Below are 15,124 nucleotides of genomic sequence, written 5' to 3' on the forward strand. Positions count from 1 at the left end.
AAATAAAATTCTACACAGGAAAAAAAAAAAACCTAAGTGGAAAATTTAGGGGCTTGCATTAAACATGCATTACATACGTTAGATTTGCTGACTACGTGGTGGGAAATACAGCTTCAGGTCAATACACAGTGGGTATAGACGGTGCGTGAACCCAAGCCCTTGCATAATCCATGTATGTAGCGGAAAATAAAAGACATCTCCGGGAGGGTAAAAACTGAATGCTTTACTTGAAATTCTACATGTTAACATAGTAAATCAAAGGTGAATCTGGAAATTAAACAGCAGATGGGAAGAATGTCATACAGTCCAGGGATGGGAGGCCATTCATGGTTTCACATCATAGTCTTCAGCTCAAAGGGGGAAGAAAAAAAACGAAACATATAAAAATGTACGAATTGCCCCATTTTATGGGGTGGAACGGAGAACAAATCCTATGTATAATAGCTACATCGCAAGGTGGGCGCGGTCGACACCCCCCTAGAAGACAATATACACAACGGCGGTCAATAGGCAGTCATGTTCCGTAACAGTTTCCAATGATCATTAACATAGGAAAAGTGGAAGACACTAAGGAGCTAAAGGACATCTACCCCAACATGGAGGAAGCCGTCGAGGGATCTACTCCAACCAGAAGAATGGCATCGTGAGACAGCCCCAATAAATAAGAGCCCTCCGCAATCAAAGGGAGGAGGATTATAATACAGGTGACAGCAAAAAAAAAAAAAAAAACTTATAGTTTTGCGTGAAGTGAACACTTTCAGGTGTGCGGGGGAAGGTTATATTTGCCCTTGGATATAAAAAGGTCAACGGATTAACTAAAAATCGTAGATGTGGTGCCCCCAAATAAGGTGGGGGGAGGGGTAGTGACAAGATATACAACCACAATATTACAACGTATATATTATATACATATAGGCTCCTTGCCTGACAACCCTGCAACTGTCCCGGTCTTCTATAAGACACCCGTCCCAATGTCAGCAATTGACCTGTAACGGCATCGAACCATCCCTACACCAACCGTACAGGCGGCCAACTTTCATCACGTTATATCTGGGCTTTTACTGCACCGCATCCCAGCTCTGTATTCTGCCCCATGAAACAGGTCTTCAAGGACAGCTCCATAAGCAGACACTGCCTTTCAAGTTATACTGGGAGAACCATTTCACTGGAATATACCCTATTTTAAAAGGCATATATGGTAATATTTTTTACTCAAGGTCTTAGGTTTACAAAGGGATATTTCTGCCAGAGCGGCCCATTTACAGTAGCTGTATTAGACTATTAAACTCCTGCAAGCACATATCAGGCGAGGGATACATTTTCTTAAAGGGGTATTCCGGTTATGTAAAGTTCTCTCTTATGCACAGGATAGGGGATAGCTATTAGATTGGTGGGGGGTCTTACCACTGGGATCCTTTACCCCGTGGAGCCCCTCTGACAACGGAGCAGCCGGTCGATTCATTTCTATGGGAGATCCAGAAAGAATTGTGGATAGGGGCGACTATACATAACCGGAATATCCCTTTAACACTGAAGCGGTGTTAAAAGGGTTGTACAAGCCAGAAATTAAGAATGGACCATTACTTACCTAGCAGATCCAGTGCCGCCACTCCTGTTTTCCCGGGCAGGCTCTGTTGACCCGAGCAGCAGTGGCAATGTTATGTTGAAACATGGCCACTACAGCAAATCGCTTCTTGAGGCCAGTGTTTGGCTGCAGCTGGGTCGACAGAGCCTGCCCAGAACCGAAGCAGTGGCATAGGATGTGGTGGGTAAGTAATGGTCTATTCCTAATTTCAGGCATGTCCCGATTTCCTCCTGAAACCAGACAACCCCTTTAATACCACAGTTTTAGGATGACCAAATGACACTGTGTAGCCTGTGCCTCATTCTTAAAGGGGTTCTCCAGGTATTGATAATGATGACCTATCCTCAGGATAGGTAATTATTATCAGATCAGTGGGGGTCCGAGTACTGGCCGTTACAGTGAGCCGCCAGGCTCACTGGAGCCCGTTCCGGCAGCTTACAAGCACAGCGCCGTATATTGTATTGCGCATTCACTTCAATGGGGCTGAGCAGCAACTCGACTATGTGACCAACGTACGGTGATATCACATGGCCTAGGAAGAAGCTGCGACGCTCAAGGAATGCTGGCCTCTAACTGCTGATGGGCGGAGGTCCCTGGTGTCAGATCCCCGCCAATCTGATACTAATGGCTAGAGATGAGCGAAGCGAGCTTCAGATGTTAAATCCGGAGTTGCCTTGGTCATAACTTTGGATTAAGGGCTCTTCACACGACCATATGATTAAGTCCACATCCGTTCCGCAATTTTGTGAAACTGGTTCGGACCCATTCATTTCAATGGAGCTGCGCCCTAATACCGTTCGGAGATCAGTCTCCGTACAGTATTTAAACATGTGGGCTTCGCTGAGCCGAAGTAAGTTATTTGCAAAGTTGCACGTGGCTTTGTTAAAAAATCTATTACAAGTTATTCAAGTGGAAAACCACTTTAAAACTTGAAACCGAACTCTGCCTGGGTTCTGACTGGTACCTCGGAACCAAAGCAGAGTTCGGTTTCGGGTTTTCCCCTTTAAAAATCAATTGCCAGTGTAATTCAACGAAGCCTTGTGCGACTTCGTCAATAACTTCGGCTCATCGGAGCCCATACATTCTAATACTGTACGGTATTATTCCGATGCTTGCTTCGCTTATCACTACTGATGACCGATAGGACATCAATATAAATTGCCAGATACGGGTATTCTCATCTTAAAACAAGATGGTATATCATGATTATGCCATCACTATGATCAGTGGGGGTCAGACTTCAGAATGGAGGGGTTGCAGCTGTGTGTCCCCCTCACTGTTTTCCACTGCGCAGCTTGGACGTGGCTGTGCAGGGGGAAAAAAACACAGCACAGCCCCACACAAATTAGGGCTCATGCACATAAATGCATTTTCTTTACATGTCCATTCCGTTCTTTTTTTTTCAGACTGTATGCGGAACCCTTTATTTTAATGGGCACGCAAAAAAAGGGAAGTTACTCCGTGTGCATTCTGTTTCCGTGTGTCCGTTCCACAAAAGAAATTTTATTGTCTGCATTACAGACAAGGGTAGGACTGTTCTATTAGGGCCAGCTGTTCCGTTCCGCAAAATACTGAATGCACACGTTTTCTGTGGACCGCAAAATACATACGGTCTTGTGCATGAGCCCTTAGAGGGAGATGCAGCACTGGATTTACTTTTCAGGACTGATGGTGTCCCAGCAGTCAGACCCTCACCATTCTAGTGATGGCATCTCCCCGCAATACGCCATCACTTTAGAATTCGGGTAGAATGCTTTTGACATGCTCACTACCTAAATTTTTAAAGGAAAAAAAAAAAAAAAAGGGAGCAATGGGTGTGACGTAATGTAGACTGCTGCCAGCTAGAGTCCTCATCTTGGCCAGTCTGACTACTAGGGCACCCTACAATCAGTCTTCACTGAAGATGGTTGGATGGCAACTTTAAGCCTGTGAATTTGGGTAAAAATACAAAAATTCTAGGTGTTACCCCATTTAAAAGAAACCCCATCGTATCTGAGGCTTCTTGCACCACAGTGTAAGACTTCCTAGGTCGCACCTTAGCGGCGGGTTACCAAATGTCAACCGATCATCAAAGCATTACAAATGAGGAAGAAGGGGGGGGGGGGGGGAGGAACTATTTCCAATTTTGTAATGTCTTGTTTCCTAAGGGTGCCGCCACACTATGTCTGTTTTGGCCTTTTTTTTGGCTTGTGAAAAACTATTTTTAGAACACAAGGTTCTTAAGACTTTTTTTTATTTTTTTATTCTATAGAGAAGTCTATAAGAAGACAAAAAAAAAAAAAAAAAAAGCCACTGCAGCATAGATTACCATAAAAAAAAAACACCATGGGACAAGAAAAACACCGGGAAACTGTCTTAAAATACCACTACAGACACAGTGGGTGAGATTTATCACAGACTGGTATCTCCTGTGCTGCCAGAAGATGCTCCAAATTTATGGCAAAGCTCCAGATTTCGTTCTTCATTTGCGCAGGAAAACTGGGTTAAAAGTAGATAAATGTAATGGGTCCCACCCTCACCACTCTCCTTTTTGTAAAAGTGGCGAGAGTGAAGCAGAAATTTGTTGCCAACACTGTCACTTTTTTCTTTGGCCAGAAAACTGGCAAATCTGGTAAACCGCCCACAAAGGTTGGTGCATAAAACACCGGTCCTGAAAAATGTCCACCAGTGTTGGTAAGTGTTGTTTAATTTGGCCATAGCATTGCTTGCTCCACAAAAAAATAAAATAAAGATCTCTACCGTAAATGACAGAAGTGGACTATTGTATGGGACTCCATTATTTGTCATGGAAGGGGCAGGTAGGTGCACAATGCTATAGCTATATAGCAGATAACCAGCCATAATCATTAGTTGTAAGGCACAGTATATCACTCAGCAAGGCATACTTGCTCTTCATGGTGCCGTCCACAACAATGCCAACAGTGAACTGGGGTATGGAGTTAAACATTTAGAGGATAAGTGCACTTTTATCTATTTATCATTTTTTAAAATTATTAATACTAGTTCATACAAATATCCAATATTGGTGTATACAGCTCCTAAGCAGACTTGTCCGCATGGTTACAGGCTACAAGCTGTGCGGTCTTACCTTGCAGTTGTAAAACAGGCTAGGGTGGTGTTAAATCCCACCCATTAGTGCTGGTGACATCACCGGGAACAATGCTAGGCAGAAGCCTCCGCCTAGCAATGTAAAAATATAAACAAAACAGCACTTGCCCAGCAGCGCAAGACAAGGGAGACCATCGGAGCATTCATGCTCCGATGCTCATGTCAGAGGACCCGGAAGGGTGAAAATGGGGATATGTCCGGGTTAAGAGCTAAGGAGTTATCTGGGATTTAAAATGGCTACCAGCACCCTGTCCTGGAATAGAAGCAGGACTGGTTGCCACCGCTTGCAGAGCTGTCTGGGAAGGAGGAGGCTCACTACACTGCTCTACAATAGATGGTAGGGATGCAATCCGGCCTACGATATACCATCATGGCTGAGCAGCCTGACAGGAACACTCACCAATATGTAATATATGCAAGTACCAGAGTGTAGCGAGACCCAACCTCCAGCAGCTCAGCAACCGGAGGGCAACCAGTGCTGCTAACATTTCTGGACAGGGTGCAAGCGGCCATTTTAAATCATTCCTGGAGAACCCCCTTAACAAGAAGAGAGGAGCCACAGTGCATGATCAGACTACACTGGGTTTATTTGTAGTCTGTAACCATGAAGACTCAAGTCTACATGGCAATTCTATACACAAAACAGTAGTGGGTTTTTTTTTTAAGTCAAAACTGCTGCCACAGTTGCCTCATTTGCGAGGCATTGCAGCAATAAGAACATGAGCTGCCAAGTGTACCTACCGGTTTAGAGGGTGCACGCAAAACCAGAAGTGTGAAAGAGGATTTAACAAATTAGGGGCATAGTGTGAACTGAATAACTCAAGCTCTGTCCTGGGATTGGGTGGCACATACATAGGATCTAATTGCAATCAAAAACCCAACCCTCCAAATGCATCGTGAACAAACAGTATAAGAAATAGCCAAGTTACTAGAGGGCCTGTAATCCCAGTCTGCTCTCCGCTCTGTAACCGGTAAGGAGACGAAATCACCACAACATCGAAGTCACCAGATAAAGTGAGCAATGGCGCTAGAAGGTGATGTGCCAGTGAACCGCTTTTAAAACCAGCCCGGGGTGTGGTCCAGGGGACAGTGATACGCTCGCCTATCAGAAGTCGTCACCAGATCACAGCTTTATTTTTGCACCGTGTCATCATTACACAACATCCTTCATAGCCTGAGGCCAAGTAGTGGGAATTTCGTGACTTGTCAGGATTTCAGACAAGTTCAATAAAATACCCTACACCTTCAAAAAATAACCTTCCATAACATTCCCCACAGCTCCATAAGTACGGTCACTTCTCCACCCCTCCCCCTACATACTGCAATACCAGCTCCTGCAACCTGGAAAGGTGCTTCTGAATCTTTACACAAAAGCCCAGACCATTACTTTCCACATAACCTTCTTCTAATGGGTCCATTGGTTCCTACTATGATGTAAGCCACCATCAAGAGTTCTATTACAAATTGCATGCCACCATTGGCCAATGGACGCGTCGTATAGGGCGCTCATCGGTCCTTTGGGGTCAATGCAATGTTGATGCTGGAGGTTACTGAGCTTTGGCAGGCTCAGGCTGCTGGTCCTGTGATGAAAGAGTATGTGGTGGGCTGGAGGATTTAGAGAAGTTCATTTCCAGTATGTGATGTTGGAGGTGACGGACCCATTGCTCTTGGATGGAAAGTGGACCTTGGAACTGGACATCACAGAACCTGGTTGGGGGGAGGCAAAAGAAAAATTAGCATTTAATGTTAAAATCTAAAAGACCAGTCCTACAAGTATTCATCTCAGGCATAAGGGATAAGGGTAAGGCCACGGTTTGGCTAATGTGTAGAGACTCCCAAATATCACATCAACAAGGCTAATAGTTAAATCTAGGGGTTTTGCACATGCAATTTTTACTACTACCAGATATCAGCTGAGGTTCTGGTAAACCCTAAAGAAAAAAGCTTTAGCTCGAAATTACATAAAAGTTTACAGCTAAGCTTAAAAGGGTTGATCGAATGAATGGGGCAAAGTACAAAGATATTAATGAGGGCTTGATCTAGAGACTACTGGACCTCAGACTGGGGTGACTGTTCACCTCCCTAACAAGACATTGACCTAAACACACAACCAAGACAACACAGGAGCTTCTGAGGGACAACTCTGAATCTCCTTGAGTGGCCCAGCCCGAGCCCTGACTTGAACATCTCTGGAGAAGCCTGAAAATGGCTGTCCACTGTCCCCATCCAACCTGACAGAGCTTAAGTAGGTGTGCAAACCTTGTGGCCTCATCCCCAAGAAGACTGGAGGCTGTAATCACTGCCAAAGGGGCGTCAACCAAGTCCTGAGTAAAGGGTCTGAATACTTATGTCAATGTAAGATTTTAGTTTTTCCTTTTCATTTTTTTTTAAAGATTTCTAACATTCAGTTTTCACTTTCTCATTATGGGGGACTGAGTGCAGATCAATGAAAAACGTGCTTTTTAAAAAAAAAAAAATTTAAGCACAAGGAGCAACATAACAGAAAAAAGTGAAGGGGTTTGATGACCTTCCGAATGCGTTGTAAAATCAGTTTCTATGAGGAGGTAAGTTCTAGACTTGACAGCGGCGAATCAATGGATGTCGTGTATCTGGACTTCTCCAAAGCATTTGACACTGTACCACATAAAAGGTTAGTATATAAAATGAGAATGATCAGACTGGGAGAAAATGTCTGTATGTGGGTAAGTAACTGTCTGAGTGATAGAAAACAGAGTTATTAACGCTACACACTCAGATTGGGTCACTGTCACTAGTGGGGTACCTCAGGGGTCAGTATTGTGCCCTATTCTCTTAAAGGGAACCTGTCACCGATATTTTGTGTATAGAGCTGAGGACATGGTATGCTAGATGGCCGCTAGCACATCCGCAATACCCAGTCCCCATAGCTCTGTGTGCTTTTATTGTGTAAAAAAACGATTTGATACATATGCAAATTAACCTGAGATGAGTCCTGTATGTGAGACGAGTCAGGGACAGGACTCATCTCAGGGTAATTTGCATATGTATCAAATCGTTTTTTTTTTACACAATAAAAGCACACAGAGCTATGGGGACTGGGTATTGCGGATGTGCTAGCGGACATCTAGCAACCCATGTCCTTAGCGCTATACCCCAAATCGCGGTGACAGGTTCCCTTTAAATATATTTTTTAACGATCTTGTAGAAGGCTTGCATAGTAAAGTATCAATTTTCACAGATGACACTAAACTGTGTAAAGTAATTGATACGGAAGAGGACAGTATACTACTACAGAGGGATCTGGATAGATTGGAGGCTTGGGCAGATAAGTGGCAGATGAGGTTTAACACTGACAAATGTAAGGTTATGCACATGGGAAGGAATAATGCAAGTCACCCGTACATACTAAATGGTAAAACACTCGGTAACACTGACATGGAAAAGGATCTAGGAATTTTAATAAACAGCAAACTAAGCTGCAAAAACCAGTGTCAGGCAGCTGCTGCCAAGGCCAATAAGATAATGGGTTGCGTCAAAAGGGGCATAGATGCCCGTGATGAGAACATAGTCCTACCAGTTTACAAAATCGCTTTTCAGACCACACATGGAGTACTGTGTACAGTTCTGGGCTCCTGTAAACAAGGCAGACATAGCAGAGCTGGAGAGGGTCCAGAGGAGGGCAACTAAAGTAATAACTGGAATGGGGCAACTACAGGACCCTGAAAGATCAAAATTAGGGTTATTCACTTTACAAAAAAGACGACTGAGGGGAGATCTAATAACTATGTATAAATCTATCAGGGGTCAGTACAGAGATATCTCCCACCAGCTATTTATCCCCAGGACTGTGACGAGGGGACATCCTCTGCGTCTGGAGGAAAGAAGGTTTGTACACAAACATAGAAGAGGATTCTTTACGGTAAGAGCAGTGAGACTATGGAACTCTCTGCCTGAGGAGGTGGTGATGGTAAGTACAATAAAGGAATTCAAGAGGGGCCTGGATGTATTTCTGGAGTGTAATAATATTACAGGCTATAGCTACTAGAGAGGGGTCGTTGATCCAGGGAGTTATTCTGATTGCCTGATTGGAGTCGGGAAGGAATTTTTTATTCCCCTAAAGTGAGGAAAATTGGCTTGTACCTCACAGGTTTTTTTTTTTGCCTTCCTCTGATCCAGGATAACAGGCCGAACTGGATGGACAAATGTATTTTTTCGGCCTTATGTACTATGTTACTAAATGAACAGTGAAACAGGAGGAAAGGACAGCTGGAGGGAGAAATCAGATTGAGAACATAGCTTCTATGGGACAGAGCTTGTCCCCCTAGCATGCATGGGGAGAAAGCATGTACATTTACAGAAAGGAGCAGGGGGGAGGAAATACATCCCTCATCCATTTACAATGCAGACGCCTCACCTGCATTTTAACGTGTAAATATTCCCCACAAACTTGACCAAGGATGTCTGCGGAGGTCTTGGCACCAAAGAGGGGACAGGACGAGCTCTTACAGGTGGTCGTGGCTCCTCAGCTTTGGAAAGGTGGTCAGAGACCGTCTCATCCCGTGTAGGTGGGACCTCAGCAGGCTTAGGATGACGTCTCTCAGTTTCTGTTGGGAGTGGGAACACATATTAGAGCTTACTTTAGTCATCTACAAGACTACATCTAAACTAGAATTTTTTTTTTACAAATACGGTATTTTTAATGGACAGTTCCATCTTGTGTATACAATTCCTATGTAGACCCATAGGTCTTCATTGTTACTAAAAACCCATCCTCCGATACACTCATTGCACCTTAGCCACTGTGTGTATGTTAGCAAGAAGATGGAATGAAATAAGACTGCAGAATCAGACTACACATTGTAGTCTGTAACCATGGAGACATTATAGAACTGCATAGGAGCTGCACATCTCGCATGTCCTGGATCTAGCAGGACAGCTCAAGTTCTTTAGTTCAGGGACTGTCCAACTATGCCCCTAAGGGGAAGGAACCTCATCACAGACCTTGCCTTTACATCAGGGTTTCACAAGAGTTTTTGTTTTTTAGAATTGATGTGAGTGCAGCCATTGAATGCCTCCACTATGGTCCACTTGGCACCATTATGTCTCAGCTGGCTAGGACTGCTTGCACCGTGGTTTCACAATGGTTTGCAAAACTAGGTACAGCGCTGGGGATACAAGACCATAGCTAGCTCCAGTGATCAGCTTTTGGGGGTGCTGATGGCCGACATATGCACACAACGGACCAGGGAATCTGCATAAAAGCATTGTCTCGTATAACAGCCGCCACACAACTGAAAGGTGGCCAAAAGCCACAGGTCCGACTATATAGCCAATGCAGTAAGTGCCATCTCGTTGTTCCTTTTTTGATGGCCACCCAGTTCGCCAAATACCATTAAATAGCAGCGAGTTTGTCACTTACTTCATTTGCAGACAACATGGACTTGTGGGAGCCGCTATGTGGTACGCCACCCTCAGACACACCACGCGGGGAGTGGGAAGCCTACAACCCTTCTGTGCTGTAGCCTCTATAGCACTAACTATATGGGCTGCATGTACAGCTAGCTACTGACACTTTTTATGAGACGCTGTATAGCAGTATATAACCTGTGGCTTTACAACGGTTGAGAAACTACAACGCTCAACATGCCCCGACAGCCAGAGCTTGCAGAACACTTCTATGGAGACCGTGTAGTTTTCCCTAAATCTTGCGAACTCTTTGGGCTGGGTTAACAGAAAAGTGCTGTGGCGCACGCAAAGAGCAGATATGCTTTAACTATGTACTTACTGTGTCCATGTACTTCTACTGGCTTTTCGGCTGCCACTCCATGAGCTCCAGCGCTCTGTTCTGCTTCTGCCACCTTGACTGGGGTAACGGATGGACTCTCCCTCTCAGTCACTCCAGGCTTTGGTGACTGCAAAGCCCGTTTGAACTTTTTAGTGTAGGGACGCCCTCCTTGAATATAGCTGAGATAAGCTCCAGCCTTTTGGGGCCGCTGCTTCATCCACTCGCGTAGTGTTTCTATTGGAGAGCCATTGACGCACCACTCTGTGACTCCGAACTGACGAAGGTGAGCCCTGGCATGGCTGGCAAGCGCTTTCCGGTTTTCAAAGAAGAGGCCGCATAGTTCACAACATGCCTCCACTGCAGAAGGAAAATACAATGGGTGTATGGAGAAATGACACAGATGAGAAAACAGAAATATTGGAAAACGCCAAACAGGTTCATAAAATATTCTACTTACATGAGGCTGCTGTCTTCTCCGGAGAGGCCTTTACCTTCACCTTGAAAGGAAGCTCCGTCTGGATGTAAGCCTTTGGCTTACCATCAGGAGAATAAACCTTGGGTTTGCTGTCAGTATGCATGAAGTGTTTGGGTTTTCCTTCTCCGGGAAGATAAGGTTTGGGTCTACCGTCACCTTGCAAAAAGGGCTTGGGCTTGTGCTCCCCATGCATGAATGCCTTAGGTCTGTGGTCTCCTGTCATGAAGCCCTTTGGTCTTCCTTCATGAATGAAAGTCTTCGGCCTCCCATCAGCACTCTGCAAAAACGCTTTGGGTCTTGCATCGCCCTGAAGAAAGGTTTTGGGCCTACCGTCATCTTGAATGTAACTTTTCGGCCTAGGTTCCCCGTGCATGTAAGACTTAGACTGATTGCAAGTCTTTGGCTCTATATTCACAAAGCCCCTTGGATCAGGCTGTCTTGGTCCATGGGACAACGGCCTCTTAGCTGGCATTGGAGACAGGAAGTTGTTATGGGGACGCCCATGAGCAGAAACGGACATATCTCGACCCATTCCTTGAGAGCCAGTCCCAAGGGGAGACAGTCTCTGTGATGGACTGGGTGGTTCATCATCGCTTCGAGGCTCCTTTTTAATGGTAGAAATTTGCTGCTGTGGACCTGGGCGCCTTTTGCGTATAATTTCCCGCAAAGTGTCAATAGGTGAGCCATTCACGTGCCATTCAGTAACCCCCATTTGACGTAAATGAGAGCGGGCATGACTAGACAGTCCCTTGCGGTTCTCAAAAAATTCATTGCAGAACTCACAGCGGATGTCGCGGGTGGGGTCTGCTCGAGAGGCTGGAGAGAGGAAAACGGGAAACAATTAGGAAGGACAATGAGACGAAAAGAGGTGTTGGCTCGAAAAATAGTTAAATAATGAAAAAGCAAATGAGAAGGATCACACTGAAAAGGGAAAAATACAAACAGCAAAAGCAGAATACGCTCCGGTATTCACACAAAGCAGCCAAAGTCACTCCCTAATAAAGCTCAAACACCGCACATGCACCCAAAAGGTGTCCAACAATATAAAAAATAAAAAATTCAGGATTAGAATTGCTAAAAACGAAGGCTAAAACTCACTTTTGCTTTAAACACGTACTAGAGGGAGTAGGGACAAGTTACACTGGGTTTAACTGAGCCAAATTTACCAAGTCTTTCCCTTAACTTTTTGACTAAATATGCAAAAAGTTTGGTATCACAGAATATCAAACTTTGGGTTGGATGCCCACTGCTGCCCCCTTTCCGCTTCCCTTGTATCTCACTGGACTTCTATCAGAAGGGTGGGTAAATTTTCAAATTGGCATTCTAGACCACAACCACTTTCAACTATAAAAATCTATAAAAAGGGAACGAGAAGCCATTTCCACTGCAGATGACACAAAATCAGCTCCCCCTCCCCCCCCCCCGTACTGGTTCTGAAAGCATAGTAAAAATGCAAAACCACCATAAACCTTACATTTCAACAAAGCTAAATATGCCTATGGTCTACAACGGCTACGCAAATACAAGCTCTCTACCCTTGCGCCAAATAAAGTCATGAGCCTGGCCCCTAATAAAGCGATATTCGTAAAGAGGAAAGGGTCACTGACTAATAGATGAATGCAACATACAAGATGGGAAGCGATGAAGATGACGAGCAATGTACATGTAGAGCTTGCGGAATACTGGCCCACTTACACAAGTTCAGAGGTGACAGATCGGTGGGCCACTCGCTGGCTGTGAAGGTGGGAAGCCGAGGTGGCTTGCGGTGCATTGTTTGAGATAACCCACTGAATGAGTGGGATCCGGAAGGGGAAGAGGGAGGATGATGTGAGAGGTGCTTGTCCGGGCCTCCAATTCTGTTGGCCGATCTAGGGCAGTTCCCTGTGGCCATGATCTCCCTCAGGGTGTCGATGGGCGAGCCGTTGACATGCCACTCTGTGACGCCCATCTGGCGCAGGTGGGAGCGTGCGTGGCTCGACAGGCCCTTTCGGTTCTCAAAGAACTCGCCGCAGAACTCGCAGCGGACTTCTTCCGAACTTGGGGCTGAGGAAGGAGGGGATAACAAATGAATGGTAGCCTTGGAAAACAAAACTGTGGCATGGGGCAGTAATAGGGTTTCCACGCACTCACGTGGCTTAGCCTATTCTAATAAAACATATCATCCAAATGCCCTTCAAGGATAACTTACACATTTCGGGCACTAGTATAACTGAGCGGGATGCTGAGGTGCCCACATCAGCCACATCTAGGTGTGCACCAAACAAGACCATAAAGCATCACAAGCAGTTAGATTCAATGGTCAGTAGCGAAGCAAAGCGTTGAGTCTTTTGACCGGCATCAGTAATAATCATAGGGGGGGAAAAAACAAAACTGGAAGACCATCTGCAAGCAGAGAAATTGACGCAGGATAAAAGGCAAGGTGCTCGCTTGAGCCATGCAAGACAATGAAAAGTACAATGCAAACTCCATTTACATAAGAAGGTTCTGCTCCATCTTCCTCAGTATATTTTTTTACGTATCTCGGGCTAGGTTCACATCTGCACATTCTGGCATAAGAACAGAATACCGGAATTGCTGGATCTGGCATTCACTTATAAAAGGGATCTATCGGGTTCGAGCACAAACACCAGCATTTTGCCGCTCAATATATTTCTTCCTCTTATTTTTGCCGGAATCTGTGACTGAGGCGCCTGCCAGAACCTCTGCAGATGTGCTCTCATCCTTAAAACAAAAAGTTTATGGAACGGCTCAAGTCACAGGGTCAAGAACATCCTCTTCTCAGGATAGGTCATCAATATCTGAATCTTGGGAAAACCCCTTTAAAAAAAAAAAGCTAAGTGGCCACAGGTCTGGCTCCCTGAACACCTGGTAATCACTGGGGAAGCCTTGACCAGATGCACTATTACTCTGCCCAGTTGTGGGTGAAAATCCATTGCCACCTGCCAATTACAGAGTCTCCCAGCCTCACTGGTGCCGTGGTAGCAAACACGTGGTGCCCACTCAGTCCAGGGAGCCCTATAATAGGCGTATTATGCCAGTTTTTAAACATCCCAAAAAGACGTTCAATGCCAGCCACAACCTGTCCCCTTCATACGTCTCTGATCTCCATACCTAATCTCTGAGCCTCACACACTTAGTCTCAGATTTCTGCTGGGCACCCCTCATGCTCTGGATTTTGTTAAACCACCACATCAAACTCTGTCCTCGGATCGACACCTTCTAAAAGCTACCCGCCAACTAACCTCTTCAGGAAAGCCGACAACATACAGTAACCCTGCTGCACTACACAGCCGTCGGAGCAGCTACTACCCTCACCTGTCTCTTGGCCCCTCCCATTATAGATTGTAAGCCCCTGTGGGTAGGGTACCAGTCTGCGCTTACTGGATGGTGGATAGACGTTAAAATATCCGTACATAGGTTAAATTTAGGACGCCTGCCATAGTAAGGTCAACACATTCCTGCCACTACTAACCGCCTTCCATGATTTAGGAGGTGGTCTTCCTTCACCTTTGCAGGAAAGAAGGTTTCCTCAAGAGTCGTAGGTCTTGGTATGAGTGGCACAAAAGATTCACAGAAGGGTAGTGGGCATTAAAAGCCAATATATTGCAGTGGGGATCAGGCGAGCACTGATATTAGTCGCAGAAATAAGCGCGTTAGCGTAGGCAGCATGTGATACGCACAGCTCACACACAAGCATCCCATGCACAAACCAGAGGGCAAAAACTCTGAAAGCAAAAATCATGCAGCAAAAAAAAAAAAATACAAAAAAAGAGGGAAAAGCAAACAGGAAAGATTAATAACCATCACAAATGCAAAGATCTGGTGACCCTGCCAAGAGAACGGCCCCTGCAGTGCTAATAGTCTGCATTCATTGCTGGCTACTGACCATTACAGTGCACATAGCACTGGTAGGAGAACACTGGAGTAATTGCCAGTTGTCATCCCAGGCTCCTTGGGGTTGTCTCTTCAGTAAATGACATTTATCATGTAGAGGAAGTTAATACAAGGCGCTAACGTATTGCGATTGTCCATATTGCTTCCTTTCAGTACTTTTTCCATCACATTATACACTGCTCGTTTCCATGGTTACGTCCACCCCGCAATCCAGCAGTGGTGGCCGTGCTTGCGCGCTATGGGAAAAATCACTAGTCTAGGCTGACACTTTTCTGAGCACGACCACCACTAATGGATT

At 45.2% G+C, this 15,124-nt stretch overlaps 1 protein-coding gene across 6 annotated transcripts in view; it reads right to left on the reverse strand.

Moving 5' to 3' along the window:
- Nucleotides 1–203: 203 nt before the first annotated feature.
- Nucleotides 204–15,124, reverse strand: part of WIZ (WIZ zinc finger) — a 73,397-nt gene continuing 58,476 nt past the window's right edge. For 5 of the 6 annotated variants that reach the window (XM_044279070.1, XM_044279073.1, XM_044279071.1 and 2 more), the window contains 5 exons: nt 12,628–12,975; nt 10,915–11,748; nt 10,458–10,814; nt 9,087–9,276; nt 204–6,400 (listed from right to left, as the gene is read on the reverse strand). In XM_044279070.1, coding sequence (XP_044135005.1) covers nt 6,241–6,400; nt 9,087–9,276; nt 10,458–10,814; nt 10,915–11,748; nt 12,628–12,975 — 1,889 coding nt within the window. In that variant the 3' untranslated portion in view covers nt 204–6,240. The remainder of the gene's footprint in view (nt 6,401–9,086; nt 9,277–10,457; nt 10,815–10,914; nt 11,749–12,627; nt 12,976–15,124) is intronic. The other variant, XM_044279072.1, reaches the window with a different exon arrangement.

Source organism: Bufo gargarizans, chromosome 2 (assembly GCF_014858855.1).
Source record: "Bufo gargarizans isolate SCDJY-AF-19 chromosome 2, ASM1485885v1, whole genome shotgun sequence".
Taxonomy (NCBI): Eukaryota; Metazoa; Chordata; class Amphibia; order Anura; family Bufonidae; genus Bufo; species Bufo gargarizans.